The sequence below is a fragment of the Macadamia integrifolia genome, chromosome 4 (assembly GCF_013358625.1).
Source record: "Macadamia integrifolia cultivar HAES 741 chromosome 4, SCU_Mint_v3, whole genome shotgun sequence".
Taxonomy (NCBI): domain Eukaryota; kingdom Viridiplantae; phylum Streptophyta; class Magnoliopsida; order Proteales; family Proteaceae; genus Macadamia; species Macadamia integrifolia.
The window spans coordinates 24,730,584-24,748,513 of record NC_056560.1 but is presented as its reverse complement, the minus strand read 5'-3'; the positions used below and the strand labels follow the sequence as shown (position 1 = coordinate 24,748,513).

Genomic DNA, 17,930 nt, shown 5'->3' with positions numbered 1-17,930 from the left:
TTTTTTTCTGTTGGAAATGGGCTTTGGTCTATAGCTGAGGCAAAATTAGAAACTGAGCTTCACATGATTTGCATGATATCAATTATGGTGATTGACACAAGTTACAGTTTTACATAATGAAGACTGATACAGATGAACTCCGTGTCCTGCAATGGATCAGGATTAAAGTTAAACTCCCCTCCTTTTTCCTTTAAATTTTAAATTAAAAAATAAACCCACTTGGCCATTTCTAATTAATTTCATGGGTTGGACGTTTTTTTGGGTAGCAATTTGGAAATAAGAATTATGAATGACCTGCAGGTTCAATGGAATTTCTTATAGGTATCTGTGGGATATTTAGGTCAATATTGAAGAAACGGATGCGACTTTTGACTCCAAGCACCGCGTGGATTTTCGTTTTTTTGACTTTGATTTGTCTGCTAATCCCAGAATAGAAGCAAGCGAGCGAGAGAAACAGAGAGAGAGAGAGAGAGAGAGAGAGAGCAGAAAGGGGAGAAAGTGTTCACGGATTTTCAAAGGGAGCTTTAGACTTTTCCAGATGGAAAGTCGCGCCTAAACTCTTCTAAGCCAAAGAAAGAAAGAAAGAAAGACGAGAGACCAAATTCCCAAGTGGCGAAATCTGAACGGACAGACTCCTCTAATTTGGGTTTCAGATTTTCTTGTCACCCTTTTGCGAAATTTGTGTGGAAGCTCTCTCGTCTGCTGAATTTTGCTTCGTGATCCTTCTTGCTCCCTCCCTTTTAACCCTTTATCTGAAAAGCCCCTGTTCTGAACTTTCGAATAGGGGTGATTCAGCTTCAAGCCTTAAAGCCCTTCAAGCATGTCTGTGGAGTCGAGTTCCACTTCAGCTGATGGTAATATCAAAGGAGTTCTCACTCATGGTGGCCGCTACGTTCAGTACAATATCTATGGGAATCTGTTCGAGCTCCCTACTAAGTACGTCCCCCCGATGCGACCCGTCGGCAGAGGTGCTTATGGCATTGTCTGGTAAGATTTTTTTTTGTTATTTCTCAAGTTTTCTCTTTCTCGCTTGTTTTTTTCTGAATCTAATACTTGTCAACTCCTGTATTATGGCTGTTAAGATTATTCTGGTTTGAAAATTTGCTTGGGTTGAATTTTGGAGATAGTGTTGAGAAACTTGGCAATTTGAGAGGGTGGAAGCTTAATACTTGTTGCAGTTACATAGATGCATGAGGGCCTCTGATTGTGGTTACATGAATTTGGTCAAATTCTTTGTCAGTATTGTAGGAATACGATATGATGTTATTTAGTTGGAAAAAAAGCATCTTTGCAAATCGTATCTTCAATTTTCATGGTGAAATATAAGTATGCCAATTGATAGTAGTTTTTTTGTTTTTTTGGTAGAATTGTTAGTAGTTTAGCATCATCTGTCGAATACTTATTGCCAAATTGATGTAGTTTATCACCTGTTGAATACTTATTGCCAAGCTTAGAGATATTACAGGTACTTTGATATACTTTTAGAGAGAGGTTGATTTGTCATGGGGTTGACTTTTTTCTCACGATGTTGTGGATGATCCTTTTATAAAAAAGATGTTTGATCTCCTCAGTAATGACTGGTTCTATATTATATGGTGTTAATTAGCCTTTAGATTAGAATTTGGACTTGCTTGATGGTGAAGCCCAGGCTATGGCGCCTTAAAATTTTCATTAGCTCTTGAAACTTTTGGTTTGGATCGTTTTCTTTCTGAAGTAAGCCTTCTTTGCTGTGCCCTACCTTCAATATTCACAACCTACTGCTCCTCTATGATACATAAAATCTTTGTGTTCTAAATGCATAAATTCCTTATGGAGTTTGAAAGAGCTAGTCAGGTTCTTTTCGTTGGTTGAAGATTGTTCCTTGTCGTAATTTCTACTAAACCTTCAACCTTAGGTCCATTATGTCTTTGAATCCTCATCCACACATGCTTTTGCTCATGTTTTTAGGAAAATCACTAGATATTCCTATCCAGTTTTATTATTCTTATAATATTATGTTGGAACTTTTTAGAATCATTTTTTTTTCTCCTTTTTATTATTTTTTATTTATTTTTATTTCACCTTGATTAATTGTATCAAACATATTATTCTATGCTTTTGAGAAAACTTGCTCCTCAATAGCTTCCCTTTGCTAACCATGAACAATAAAGATGGAAGATGCATAAATACTTTTCCCTGTCGGAAGGGCTTTCTTTGTCTTTTAAGTTTGAAGGTCCTTAAGTATTTTCCTTTTAAACTTGAGTGCAAGGTAATCAACTCAACTCAACTCAACTAAGCGCTGTCCCAACTAAATGAGGTTGGCTACATGGGTCCTTATTAGCCATTCAACTCAATACAAAGCCATACTTCTTGTCAACTTTAACCCATGCATATCTTTTCTCTCTACCACTTCCAATTTCATTTTAGGCCTACTACTTGCACTTTGATGCAGACTTTGGATTATTGTCTTCTTTGTGCACTTGAAAGCTTTGTCCTAATTTCATTATATTTCCGGGAAGCAGTCTTGATTTTTTGTTTTGACTTTGAGTATAATCTGTATTTTTATTTATTTATTTTGGTAAGGGCTGATGTTTACATTCAAAAGAAGTCTTGTTTCTGCAGATCTTTGTTTGATTTCAAAGTTCTGGGAAACCATTCCTATGGACTATATTTGTAACAAGCTGGGCATGATTAACATCTATGCTCCAGCTTGAGGGGGGGTGTTAGAAGTATGGTGTGAGGAGGAGTCGTCGTGGCCAGCTGTCTAGTGCAAGCCATGACTCCCCCTTAGGGGTGTTTTGGTCTACTTATGATATTTTAGAAGATTAGAAGTAAGGAGTTAGTTTTATTTCCTTTTTTGTGTTTTCCTATTCCTGATAGGACTATGTAATTGTCAGTCTATATAATGAATGAAGTTGGGCAGCCCCAATCTAATTGATTGGGACTCCCAAGTTTCTCATCGTCTCTCTCTCTTTTCTCTTCTCTTCTCTTTACAAAACTATTTGAATGTTTTGTTGTTGGTTGAAATTATTTTTGGATTATTACTTTGCTTCTTGCTTGGATTTAGATCTCCACATTGCCCACTGAAGAACATCCAATTAGATGACTAGTTGTGCTTGGAAAAACTCCAAGGCTGTTTCTTTCTTCCATGTGTCTAATCTAATCTTCATATAGAATATTTGTTCGTAAGTCTTATTAATCTTTTGGTTTTGCAAGATGCCCTTGTTTAAAATTGTTAGATTAAGATAATTGCTTAGGTGGTTGGCATGTTAATTTTAAGATATTCAGAGAGATGTATTAGTTTTTTATTTGTGCTGCACAAGTTCAATGGGAAAGGATTAATCTAAACTTTCTGTTCCTCCAGTGCTGCCGTGAATTCAGAGACACGTGAAGAGGTCGCAATTAAGAAGATTGGTAACGCCTTTGACAACAGAATTGATGCCAAAAGGACATTAAGAGAAATTAAGCTTCTTCGCCACTTGGATCATGAAAATGTAAGAGTTCATTATCATTAATTCTTTTAATGCTAACCATAGTTTTTGAAAGCAGAACTGGCTTTGCTCAACCAGGCTGGGACACTAGGAGGGCTTGGAAATTAGATCTCTATAACACTTGGTCCTTTGCTTGACAACTTTGTGTTAAATATGTCTAAACTAGGTGATCCATCAGCCAAACCAGGCAAGTTGAGGTCCCTTCCTGAAATTCTGGTCTTGAACACACATACTGGCAGTAAGCTCTAAAGCTAGTTCTCCAATAGAAAGTTTGGCAGACCATCCATTGCCATACATCATGTTATCAACACACTCCACTTCATTTCCAAACTCTGTGTATGCTTGTTATGAGACAATAACTTAAAAAACCAGTAACCATGGGTAGATAGCTTAAGTGGATCCTCTCTTTTTTTTGTCCTCAATGTGTCAAGTTCTATCCAGTTTATCTATGGAAGTAAAAGCAGATAAATTTAGATTTTTCATGCGAAGGAGATTATCATGTCATTGTTTTATATCGCTTTTCTTCCCTAGTTTTTGAAGACTAGAATGCCTTGTCCAGTGTTTCCATAGATCAGAAATTACTAAGCAAGTTTTCAGCATATTTGAGTTTCATTTTTTAATTTGTTGCTCAAAACAGTCAAAATTTTTTTTGGGGAGGAGCTTTTTGGATTTTCATTATCTAACAGCTTACTGATTTTTGAATTTTGATAACTTTTAAGACGCATTCTTGGGTAAAGCAAAAGCATTGGGAAACCTTGCTATTGCTTCTTGTTTTTGCAAGAAGCTAGATTTGGCATGTTCACGTAATCTCTTTTGCAGATCATTCTAAAAAATGGACTGTTTCATTAGTATTTCCAAATGACCAAACTATCCCCATAACCTCTCTCTCTCTCTCTCTCTATCAATAGTTTTCCTAAGCTATTTCAATCCACATGATTTGCAAAAACAAACTCTTAAGATTAGTGTTTAACCATGCCATGTATGCTTACCGAAAGGAATAAGCTTAAGCAATGCCTAGAAGTGCCCTGTAATCTGCCACTTCCTGCTTGTAGATTCTTTTGTTCAGTGTTTGCTCAATGAATCTCTTCTTTCTAGATCAGATGAGACATGTTTCTTCCTTTGCCGATAGGGCGTTTGATGTGTGAGTGAGATGATCAAATATTCAAGCATCAATTTAAGTTCTGAAAAAATTTGTAATTATCATCTTTATTTAACTTTTATGACTACTGCTTGTGCTATCAATATAGAAGCTCCATCTGTGTAAATTTGTAATATATGAGACTTTCATAGTTAGTATTTATGTGCTTTTTCTTGAGGTATAATTATGGTATACCTCTTTCTGCTTGTTCTTTTAATTTGAAGGAATTTAATGACTGAAGCTTTTGGCATTGAAAGTATATACTTGTATTTGATGCTTGAAGTATTGCATTTGTTCCCAAGGATTCCCAAGGATTTAAGTACCGATATCGAGTGTCGGAAGGATGATTTTAAGAGACGTATCATATCGATCAGAGTGAGCCAAGATATGCTAAGATACACATGGAAATGGTCAATAAATCACAAATAAGTCGGCCGGTTCATGCAAAGAAACAAGTTTGATAGAATAAATCATGTTCATTTTCCTTAATCTATTGATCCATAGCAAAAAATCAGAGTTAAAATGCAAAATTTGAGCAAAAAAAGTTAAGTTTTGAACTTACCTCAATTTTGCAAGTTAAACATTTCAATCCGAGATTTGTGGAGGTTTAATGATCGAAACAATATGAAATTTGCTGGGTTAGAATCATTTTTTTTTTTTTTCAAATGTAGGAATGGAATCCCCAAATCAAATTTGTGGCCCCAAAGGTTTGACAACATCCCCATTTGATCATAATAGTGTTTGGTGATAATGATGATGATGATGGGAGTGATCCACTCGTAGATGGGTATGATATCTAGGAGTGAGGGGAAAGGAAGATTTACGATATGATCTGACCAATGAGCCCATCCAATTCATAGGGTAGACTCTGCTTGATCATGCCAAACAGGATGTCAACCATAGTGCACATGCCTTTCCTACTCATAGAAGTTATTCTAAAGATCTATGTTATCTGTTCAGAGTAGATGAGGAGGAAGATATCATGGATGTAGACATCACAAGCTTGTTTGGCACTCTTGGCCTAAGTATAGAGGAGATTAGTGGATATGGGCAATGGCATGCACCCTCCTTCGCAAAAGATAGCTCCAATTCCGATTACAGTAGATATGGTGGGTATGGTGTATATGGCCATTATAGTGGTTGCTCTTCATTCCCCACTAAGCATGGCGGTCGATAACGAAGTGGACCACTTTTGTGGGGAGCATCTTCTCATACCCAGCCTCCCAATTATATATACGCACTATACCAAGTAGTTACAGTGGGTTGACATATGCTTCTTCACAACCCAGTAATCTATACCCTAGGTTAATCTTGCATAGGTTGACGATACCACCTATAGGGCTATCGTGATAGACTTCGAGCGCTTCTTTAAGCAGAGGATGACATTGATGGCTATTGTCATCAATTACGAGCAATAGTTTTCATCGGACCTAGAGGCATGTAGTGATTTGACGTCCCCTATAATAGTATGTGGTATTGAGTTCTATGGTGGTAAACTTGTAATTTATTACACTTATGAAAGGCATATGAGATTTTCATCCAGTTGTTTTGGAATTTGAATTGGATAAGAATTTTTTTTTCTTTATTTATACTCAGGGCTTTTAGTAGTAGTAGTAAGGTAGCCATGGTTCAAAGAAAGGCTTGGATCTAAGGTAGCGGTAGCCTTAGTCTCGGATAGATGATCGCCCCCCTGATAGAGCTGCTATGGATGACTTCATCTTGTGTGTTAACAACCTCGGAGTTGTGGATGCTGCTTTCTCTGGTTCCCGTTTTACATGGTGTAATAACCAGGCTGGCCTAAGCTGTATTTGGGCGAGACTGGATAGAGTCTTCATTAATCATGAATGGGCTTTCTCATTTGGCAAACTAGATACTCTTCACTTGAGCTATGATACGTTTTGGCAGTGTATTGTGAATTTGTAATGTTAAATAATTTCCCATTGTGGAATTTTTTCCAATTTTATGGTTCTTCATTCCTAATGCATATTTCAATTGTTTGAATATTGTGTATTATAGGAGTAAATTATGTGTATAATAGGTTATATGAGGGAAAGGATATAGTAGGCTACGGTACACACTAGCATGGTTCCAAGTTTCACAGATATTTCGTGAAGTTTTACAAAATATTATGATTTTGCAAAGACTCAAAATGAAACCACACAAGATTCTTAAAGATGTACATATTGAAATTTTGAGGTTTCAGTCATATTTCGGTTCAGAGTTTCATTTCTCTGAAATTTTGGCCAAGTTTCATTTCTCTGAAAGATGCACAAAATTGGTCAAAATTTTGACCTGTTTCACTCATTTCAATAGGTTTCTCCAGTGAAGCTTGGAAAACCCATTTTTTATGCTTTCTTGGCCAAGTCACTATTGTACAAGGTTGAAACAAGAACTTCTGTAACGCCCCGGCCCCATTAACCTTGGCACAATATTGTCATCTTTGGCCCATGGGCCTCAAGGCTTTAAAACGTGTTGTATCATGTTAAGGAGGCTAGAAGTTATCAACTAGCCCAGCAATCTCCCCTTAGGCGATGTGGGACTAAAGTTTGCACACCCTCACCGATCTCCCAAACCCCCTGGTACTTGCCGTATTCTTAATGGGGACACCACATTGATCTCCCAGGTGGGTTCGTTACACTTTTTGTATTCTTGGGTGTCACAACTTGGGCAGTAAAAGAATACAGTGAAAGCAATGATTTGCTGCGCTGTTTGTCATTCTATTTTTTATATGTTACACACCGTAGCCCGATCTACATGCACCATCCAATAGCAGCGGCTCTTGATTGAGTTCCTCACGGTTTAGAGATATATACCCTATGTTAGGGTACCTTCAGTATGTTGACGATTCCATTTGGGGCTTTTGTGTATAACTTTGAACGTTTCTCCCGCAATACTATGACATGGCCAGCTTTTGTGATACAATTGGAGGATAACTTGATTCTGCAGCAACAATATTCTAGTGGTTTAGATCTTGTCCAAAACTTGTTGTGGTAGGGGTCTAGGACTCTAGGATGGCATAGGGTTGACTTGTTGCTTGTATTGTTGACTCTAATATATTTGACTCTTTGTGACGAACCGTGAATGGTCTATGAAATGGTTTATAATTTGATGTCTTCATTCCTAATGCATATTTAAGTTGTTTTACTTGAACTATTTGTGTTCCGGTGTTAAACATTGTGTGGAATAGACTATATTAGAGAATGTATACGGTGTACACTACGAACCTAGGGTTCGAAGTCAAACTACCATTTTGGGTGTGAGTTTTTGAAATCTAAGTGTTCCACTATGTTTAGAGGGCATAAAATAGGGTTTCCTAGAAGTTTTAGGACCTAATTTGGCCATCGAAAATCATTGAAACTTGTAAAAAAAGTGTATAGGTTATGACTGAAATTTCAGTTTTGGTCGAAATATTTCAGTTTTGAGCGTGGTTGAAACCATGTTTGAAACCGAAACCTGTAACCATGCACACTAGCAACCTAGGGTATGAAGCTATTCCCCCAATAATAATTTAAACATGTGTAATCATTCTTGTTGATGTATAAATTGATGCTGCCCTTCCCTTACAGTTTGAGCTTTTATGTGAAACCGTAGCGAACATGGTATCAAAGTAGGGAGGGTTAAGTGTTTGAATCCTAGGAAGTGTTCCTAACATTTCTTCTCCCTTGGTGCCGCACGAAGGAAATGCTATATGAGCTCCATATGCAAGGACCATAGGATCTTGGCTGCACTTGCAGGGGAGTGTTGATGTATTTACATTGACGCTGCCCTTCCCTAACGGTTTGAGCTTTTAGGTGAAATTGTAGCAAACAATTCTTAAATAGGCACTTCCTGAAGTTCCAAGGCAAAATTCCACTTTTTGGGCACCGAAATGGTCATTTCTATTTCTTCACCGAAATTGACCAAATTTTGATGGGATTTTGGTCATTTTGCCGAAATATATCAGTTGTGGCAGGGGTTGAAATCCAAAGTAGTGAACCTTGGTTACATCTCATAGCAGAGCTCTTTTCTAAAAACCCTTCAAACTGTATGTTGAATTTTTTACTTAGCTGGGAACTCAAGAGAGCAATATGTTCATATGAAAATCCATGACAGTATATCTCTTTGAATAATGTAGAGGGCGTCTGAAACTCTTATTAGCAAACCAGGTGATTCAGAAGAATTCCTTCCAAAGAAAATTTCGGGAGAAATGTCTTTTAGATAGTTCTAAACCATTGGGTATTGCCAAAGCGTTGTAACTTTTCAAATTGCCTTCCTAAGGAAGGATGATATGACTCTTTGTTATTGTGAAATAAGCCTGAAATGCTTAGGGTTGCCCTATAACCAATTGAATTCAGTTTCACTTGGTAGGAGGAGACCTTGACAATTTGCTGTATCAAATTTTGAGGGAGAAGATCACTCTCTCTCTCTCTCTCTTTAAATGTAGAATCATCACACTGTTCTTTTTTAGACGTATTTCTTTTCTTTGCCCTGTTTTTGTTTTAGTTAGAAATTCGAAAGTGGTTCTTGCTAGTCATGCAGTATTTCAATGGCCTGACTGCTCAGTTCTTAACCGTGACAGATTATTGCCATCAAAGACATTATTCGACCTCCAAAAAGAGAGAACTTCAACGATGTTTACATTGTTTATGAATTAATGGACACTGATCTTCATCAGATAATTCGCTCCAACCAAACATTGGCGGATGATCATTGTCAGGTTTGGCATTATGTTGTGACATTTCAGAGTGAAGTTTATCATGTCAAGACTGTTAGTTGTTCCAATATTCATAGCTAATGTAGATTGTGCTTCCCAACCATCTGTGAACGTAATAAGGAGTAACTGGAATTACCAAAATCTTTAATGAGTTCATGCACTTGCTCTTTATTTATGTATTACTGGTTAATAGAGTGTCCCAATTTCTATGGTATTATTAGTTGATCGTAATAGTCTTAGATGGGGGAAAAATATATTGGGCATTTTATATTGATATACATCTCTGTGCTTCCAGAGGAAGTCCACAATCAATGTAGTGAAATGACTGAATGCTTATGAAGATTCCTGTGACCTGTTAATTGTTAACTGAGATGGCCAAAGAGTTTTAGAGAATGTTTGACACACACACACACACACACACACATACACACAGAGACAAAAAAGAAAAAAAAAAAAAGTAATTAAGTTATAATGTCAAGCCTAAATGCATGCATTTGATATATCAATTTATGGCATATTTGCATTAGATCCCTTGGTGAATATTTTTGGATGAGAGACAAGAAAAGTTGGGGAAATCATAAATATCTTCTTTCACTTGGAAAGTTCAGATAATTTATTCTTGTCAAAATTTATAAAATTGAAGAATACTTATTTTAAAATAACTAGCACATATATTGTGAAAGAACATTATTATGTTCAGGATATGTCTCATGGGAATATTAACGTAAAATAATGAGGAAATCAAAGAATGAAATAAATAAAATATATAAGGTCCTTCCCTCTTTTTTCATTTGGTCACTTGCTTCCATTGGTAAATCATATCGGAAGGGTGGGTGATCCCAATTCGATCATTGGATGGGCTGTGGCTGTCCTCTCCTGTTCTCAAATCTTATCCGGCATTGGTAGGTTCAATTTCAAGCTCGTGGTCAGTCAGTGTCAGTTACAGTGCCAGAGCAAGAACAAGGTCAAGTGTAGGAGGACGAGTTGCCTTCAGAGTTTGCCACAATAAAAGGAAACCAGATTATAAAACTTGGGAAAGTGAATGTTAGTGCATTATAGTGTGCAAGGGGTTGTAGATGATAAGTAGTCTAGTGCATGAGAGTCTGCAGTAGAGAATGGGCATTAGATTGGAGGGTCCCCCTCTCCTTCCTAGCATCAATATCTTGAATGGGAGAAAATATGGACCCATGGTATTTAGACCACTGTCATAAGCCCAGTATAGCTAATGACAGAAGTGCTCTTTACATCTTAAGGATTCCCAACAAATGCTCTTGAGACAGTGCCTTAGGCATGATATCAGCGAGCTGGCGTGTAAACATGCATAGAGTTCAGGTCTCATTGATCAAGTGCCTATCAACTCCAATTTTCCTTCTACAGATATAGATACAACATACAACTCAAGAGAGGAAATGGTGGCCAAGATCACCCCCAAAACATGGACAGTCTGCAATAGAAGGACTGAAACAGTATCCAATACTCCTTGGTACTTTCATGTTGCATGTGGATTAGGAGTGAATAAGTGAATACTAAAGCAGCTTTCAACACAACAACAACAACACAACTCAGCCTTATCCCAACAACATCACTAAAGAAGCTTTGTTGCAGTAACAACTTTGGGGCCATTAGCCATAGCTCTGAAACCTGCCTTGTTACTAGACCTTGCAACTCCTGAGTGCTTTTTGTATCTCCATGTGACAGAATTTCTCCCCACCACTCTCACATAATACTTGAACACTAGTCTGATTCTGACATTGGCAATCTTTGACTTCACTACCACAATTCACAGAACTGCTGTTATATACATGTAAACCTGCAAACTCCAGCCAATAAGTACACAATCCATCCAAGCAATACAGGTGTGGGAATTAGAATAAATGAAAATCTAGTCTTCAACACATACATGATGGCTGTAAGGTCTATGGCTAGTTCTTGGATAGCAAGTAGACACACCATCCATCGCCACACATCAACACACTCCGTTGAACTTTTTGAGTATGCACATTATGAGACAAAAAAAAAGAACCAACCATGAACATATAACTGAAGTGGATCCTCTATTTGTTTTGTCCTTGACATTGAAACTTCTATTTAGATCACCTAACAAGAGGATAGTGGGTCTGCTGAAGAGGTGTGAGAGAAGATAGAAAGCATCCTTTCTAGTTTTGACAATCTACCAAGAGGAGAATGGCACAATGAATTCTGTGTTGTTTGATTGCCCCCAGAAATAGTTTACATATTCCTGATATGATTTTAATGTCATTGACTTGCTTGGGTATCGATGCATGATATTGATATCTGAATACAACTTTTGCAGTATTTCTTGTATCAGTTATTACGAGGACTGAAGTATGTACACTCAGCAAATGTATTGCACCGTGATCTTAAGCCCAGCAATTTGTTCTTAAATGCAAATTGTGACCTTAAGATTGGGGACTTTGGATTGGCAAGGACAACTTCTGAAACAGATTTCATGACTGAGTATGTTGTTACTAGATGGTACCGGGCACCAGAATTGCTCCTAAATTGCTCAGAGTATACTGCTGCTATCGATGTTTGGTCAGTGGGTTGTATTCTAGGTGAAATCATGACCCGTGAACCCCTTTTTCCTGGCAGAGATTATGTTCATCAGTTGAGGCTCATCACAGAGGTATGACTGAAACATTCAGTTTTTGATTAATCTAAGAGTGCCCTTTGCTGCTTGTTTTCTATGATCCAATATATCCCCTAAAAAATTATGCTTTTCCTTCATGAAAATGAAGTACAAGTTTCATGCTTATCAATAATGTTCCACCGATGTCCCCTTCATAATAAACTATGATTATCCTTTTAAGGCCCCATTTGTTTGACGGATAAAAAGGGGTGGGAAACTTTTGAGGATGGATGAACTTGTCTGGTAAGTTTCCCACTCATGCAAACACTCATATTGTAGTTTGTGGGAAACAAGTACAAGTTTCCCACCCGTTTTACCTTTCCACTTTTATCCATCAAACAAACAGGGCCTAAGAAAATAAAGTATTAATTATTCTCAGTGTAGTCGCAAGAATGTGCCACTTAAGGTGCTGCTCCTGTTTCTTACACTAGTTCGTTCATCCCTGTTGTTTAACCCGAATTTTTTTATTACCTTTTGCTGCTGTTTCTAGTCTAGTTACTATTGAGATGTCAACTCAATTCAATTAAGTCTTGACAAATCTTGTTTAAGCCATTGTTAGAAAACCAGTTTTTTTCGACTCAACTCACCTTAGCCTAAACCTATTGACTCGGACGAGTAAACGACGGGTCACATTGAGTTATGCCTTTTTTTTTTAAATAAATATAATATAATAATATAAATTTATATTCATAGAATATACGGAAAATCCACCAACAAAAGAGTAAAAATGTCATAAAAATCCAGAATCACGTGTGAGAGGAAGGAACAATGGTCACAGGCCTGCAATTTCTGGCGGGCAATGGTTGGGGTTTATTTGGAGTCAATTTTGGGATTTTATATGCCCAGGAATGTTATTCAAGATAACCTAACATAAGCCAAAAAAATGACAAAAAAACAAATGAACCAGAAAAGGGTGGGGGTGGGGGGAGAGTAGGTGAAGGTATAATTGTATCTCTACTTTTGACCCAAAAAAAAATATTTCTACTGTCCATTCGGAAGAGTTGGTGAAGCCACTTTAGTTGAATGACCAGCTTTCACTTTGCCTCTATTCTCTTTCTTTTATCTATGCTTTGTTTTTATAATTTTTTAACTAATGTGATCTTCTTTGAGTTTCCGTTTCTTGCTAGTTCTTACCTCTAGTTTCTAACAGAAAGTGAGCAATGGTGAAATCAAAGCTGTAGGCTTATCATGAGGTTAACATTGAGTCTAACTAGCTTTGCATTCTTTTCCTTCTCTTTTAAAAAGCTACTAGGTTCACCAGACGACTCCAGCCTTGGGTTCCTCAGAAGTGACAATGCAAGGAGATATGTTAGGCAGCTTCCGCAGTACCCAAGGCAACAGCTCTCAGCTAGATTCCCCAGTATGTCTCCTGGGGCTGTTGATTTGCTAGAGAAAATGCTTGTGTTTGATCCAAACAAACGCATTACAGGTACGACAGATGTTTACTTTTTGCACGTGTCTGAGACCTAGCCTTTTTTATTTTTATTTGTAGTTCAGTTTCCTTGATTGTGGTTCTTTCTTCATATGGGTTGTCTGCAGTTGATGAGGCATTGCGTCACTCATATTTGTCATCTCTTCATGATATCAATGATGAGCCTGTTTGTACTAGACCTTTCTCTTTTGATTTCGAGCGACCATCATTCACTGAGGAGAATATTAAGGAGCTCATCTGGAGGGAATCTGTGAAGTTCAATCCTGACCCAATTCATTAGGGAATTGCTGTTGCTATTTATAGCTTATAATGTAAAAAGATATTGGGTAATCAGTTTCCTGAAACTCACCTACCCTAACCCCTTCTATAGATACTGCCAGTCACTAAACAAGTTGTCATTGAGGGTAAGAAGCCTGTAACATAGAGCTCATAGAAGGAAATTGGCACAAACCTTTTTGCAGGGTCAGGGTTTATCAGAATATCAATACCCTACATGCATGACAGTGAAGGCCTTTTTCTTGAGCTCTAGACCATGTTGGTGGAGCTGTTCAGACCCATTAATATCTAGAGCCAGGGGGAGCTTTTGATTTTAGAATTCTGTAGAAGAGATTATGTGTAATCTTTAAGGTGCATTGATTCTGATCTATCCATTTGTAATAAAAATGTGTGAATCCAAGAAATTGCTTTGATGTACTTCATGGATTAAGATCATCCATCTCTCTCTTTGGCCTTTCCTTGTCTTGGAACCAGGAGCTTTGTATGATCTGCTGCTGTTGCAAGTTCGATGATACAGGTAGCACTATGAGGAACTATTGGAATCGTATGCATAATTCCTTGTAATGAAAAAAGGACAATTAATAAAGGGAAATTTATTTCTATTTTCAATGAGGATGAATCTTGTCATTTCACATGGACAATGGCAATCAAAAGCTTGGTCCTCCTTAGCCTAGCTTAAGCTTGGGCTACTGTACCCTTAATAAGTAACAAATTGATTGTCACCCATTCCTCATGCATAATCAGGCATAAGGTACACATAAGAATCATACGTAACCCCGGGGAGGGGGGGGGCGGAATTTCGTCTCCATTTAATCTAGTACTACCATGTGATATGATAATGTGGCAATTCCAATTGCTAGATAGGGTAAGGCTTGGATTAATTGCATGTCAAATTTTAGAGTTAAAACAAATCATGTCTTATTTCTAATATATATGTATAATTTTTTTTTAAATTCCATGTCTTGATGTGCAGTGTGCACCCTCCTAACTCATAACCCCTACAACCTAAACCTTTAAACTCTAAACCCTAAGAAATCTACGATTTACTTATACACATAATTTGGGCCCATCTGATATGCCACTTGGTGGATATCTTTTGCTGAGCATATGAGCTTCTTTGGTGTGGTAATGGACTTGAAGATTGCAGGGGAAAAATTAGTCACCTTATTGAACAATGGGTGTGGCAATGGACTGGTTTCAGGAATCCACCATTGATGACTAAGGCCTACCTATTGCAAGTTCCATTAAGGATCAAAATAATCCACCACAAGATCAGCCTAAGATGAGTTTTGACTTTAGTCTGGGTGGACTATAAGGTTGGGGCAGACCAGAGGTTCTTTACTTCCTTTTTCTGTGAAATCCAACGCTCCAAGCCTAACCCAGACCATTGAACTTCCAGTACAGGCAATACCTGTTGTGGCTGTTGACTCCTCTCTTTTCTCTCTCAGATGGAAATTTTCAAATTTACAAGTTTTGTTCGACTTTTCCTTCTGTCTCATACAAATATATACGCAGAGTTGCAGAGATGCCCCACACATGATGTGAAGGCAAGTTGCTGCCCCACAGGGGCTATGATAATATTTCTTCTTCTTCTTCCTTCTTTTAACCTTCCTTTTCCGTGTCAATGGATACAGATTTTACCACAGGTATCTCCACTTGGGTCATCACTCATCATGAGCTTTGTAGCTTTATACGTTGAAAAACCACGCTTTCGTACTCTAATTATATAATATTCCATCATTCCATGGCGGAAGAATGCAAGTGCAAGAAGACCTGTTCCTAATTCCACCAGGCAAGAAGTCTTGTTATTTAGGCGGGGCTGTCACCCTAGTAGAAATAGGGACTAGGGCCTATTTGGCTTTTCCTGTAACACTCTTTGTGGGTTCCGCCAAGCTAATTTCTTTTTGGTGAAATCTGCCAACCAACATAGTATCCCCTGAGGATCAGAGTCTAACCTTTCCCTCTCTAAGAATCAGAGTCTTTGTACAATCAGACAGAGATTACAGGATTGCTTTATCTTGGAGGTAAAACGTAAGAATCCCCTATTGTACTGATATAGGGGGCATTTCAGACCTTAAAGAGAGTGTTTTCTAATACGACTCAACCCACCTTGGTTCGCTTACTTCAACGTCACTGCATCAAAGGTTCTTCTGCTACATTATTGGAATACTGCCATCTATACAGTGGTCTTATACGGGTACCATTTTCTAACAATCTTAAGGTCTAAAATTTTTTTCTGATACTGTTATAAGACATGGCTGATAAGGATACTGCCAACAAGGATACTTGAGGCATAACCCCATCCGACCTGCCAACAAGGATACTCAAGGCATAACCCCATCTGACCCTACTATTCTGATTGATGACAGAACTATTCTTCCATAACCAATTACACCCATGGCTAGTGCGTCTCTTACTGCTGATTCCCTTGTACCACCAATGGGAAACTTGAGGATAACCTCTGATTTTGAGAAGATTGAACCATTTGATGGGACCAATTTCAAACGGTGGAAGCAAATGGTATTCTTTTCTCTCAGTCAATTGGGAGTGGCTTTTGCTCTAATAGATCCCAAACCCCTCAATTTGAAGACCCAGTTACGGAAGCCAATCGGTTGGCTTGGACTCAAGTCGATTTTCAATGTAAAAATCGCATACTCAATGTACTGTTCATTGACTTGTACAATGTGTACAATACATATGATTGTGCATGCATGATCTGGAATGCACTGACGAAACAATATACTCTAGATGATGCTAGGAGTAGGAAATATGTGATTGGAGTATATCCTCCCAAATTGACAAATACCAAGTGTTAGTTGGTAGGTTGTCTAAGGAGAATATAATTATGCCCGATGAATTTGTCACTGCTTCTTTGATTGAGAAGTTGTCAAGTACTTGGGATGTGTTCAAGCTTACTATAAAACAGCGTAAGGATTGGTCTTATGATCAAGTGGTCATTCGCATCAAAATTGAGGAGAGAAATCGAGCAAAAGATGGCAGAGAGAAATCAACTCTCAAAACCACCGTGGTGGAGACTGAAAAAGAACAATCATCCAAGAAACGGAAGTTTGAGGAATCAAAGAAGAAGAAGGGCAACTGTTTTTCATGTGGAAAACCAAGCCACTTCAAAAAGGACTGCAAGAAAAGGAAGAAGAAGTTTGCTGACAAGGCTAAGGTTCATATTATTGAAGATGATGTTTTTGCTGTCATGATAATTGAAATCAATACTATTGAAAAACCAAATGATTGGGTGATAGACAATGGTGCTACAAGGTATATAACTGGAGACAGAAATGCTTTCAAGAATTACTCTACAAATGTCTCAGAAGATAAGGTTGTTATGGGTAATTCACAGTGTGCAGTTGTAATTGGCTAAGGACAAGTAGTGCTGAAACTTACTTCGGGAAAAACTCTTGTGTTGAAGGATATACTACATGTTCCAAGCATCCGTAAGAATCTAATTTCAGGACCTCTTTTGAACAAGGGTGGGATGAAGTTATGCTTTGAGTCTGATAAGTGTATTATCACAAAAAAGGATGTATTTGTTGGCAAATGTTACCTTAATGAGGGCCTTTTTGTATTAAGTATTTTTGAAATAATGAAAGACAAGCCTAGTGCTTCTTCTATTTATATTGTTGACTCATATGACATGTGTCATGCTAGATTAGGGCATTGTAATTCATCATATATTAGCAAAATTGTTAATATGGGACTTGCTAATATTAATTTTAAAACCAAAATTGATAAATGTCATATATGTGTGTGTGTGTGTGTATGTGTGTGTGTGTGTGTGTGTGTGTGTGTGTGTGTAAAAGCCAAGTTTGCAAAGAAACCACATAAATCTGTTTCAAGACAAAATGACTTACTTGATTTATTTCACAGTGTTTTATGTGATTTCAAAACATATGAATCTAGAGATGGAAATAATTATGTTATTACTTTCATTGATGATTATTCTAGGTTTGCCATGATTTATTTTCTTAAGACTAAAAATGAGGCTAAAAATATTTTTATGTCGTTTAAAGCAGAAATAGAAAATAAATTAGGAAGGAAGATAAAACGCCTTAGAATTGATAGGGGCACAAAATATGGAACTACTGGATTGGCTAAATTCTGTGAAACCAATGGTATTATACATAACATCACAGCTCCATATCAACCCAAATCAAATGGAGTGGTTGAAAGGAAAAACTGAATATTAAAGGAAACTCAGTTTGAAGCATTTAAGGGTTGTTGAATAGATTCAGGATTACCACTTGATTTGTGGGGGG

General features: G+C 37.5%; 1 protein-coding gene across 1 annotated transcript; it reads left to right on the top strand.

Annotated features, from left to right (window-relative positions):
• Nucleotides 1–153: 153 nt before the first annotated feature.
• On the top strand, nt 154–14,094 carry LOC122077595 (mitogen-activated protein kinase homolog MMK2). Its single transcript, XM_042643566.1, has 6 exons — nt 154–987; nt 3,344–3,473; nt 9,167–9,304; nt 11,616–11,948; nt 13,197–13,380; nt 13,491–14,094. The coding sequence occupies exons 1-6, from the start codon at nt 821–823 to the stop codon at nt 13,661–13,663; spliced, it is 1,125 nt and encodes a 374-aa protein (XP_042499500.1). The 5' UTR covers nt 154–820; the 3' UTR covers nt 13,664–14,094.
• The last annotated feature ends 3,836 nt before the right edge of the window (nt 14,095–17,930 follow it).

Coding starts and splice junctions, on each gene's coding strand:
- LOC122077595 (XM_042643566.1), top strand. CDS start 821: ATGTCTGTGGAGTCGAGTTCCACTTCAGCTGATGGTAATATCAAAGGA. Junction 9,305..11,615: donor TGGCGGATGATCATTGTCAG/GTTTGGCATTAT, acceptor CAACTTTTGCAG/TATTTCTTGTATCAGTTATT. Junction 13,381..13,490: donor TCCAAACAAACGCATTACAG/GTACGACAGATG, acceptor GGTTGTCTGCAG/TTGATGAGGCATTGCGTCAC.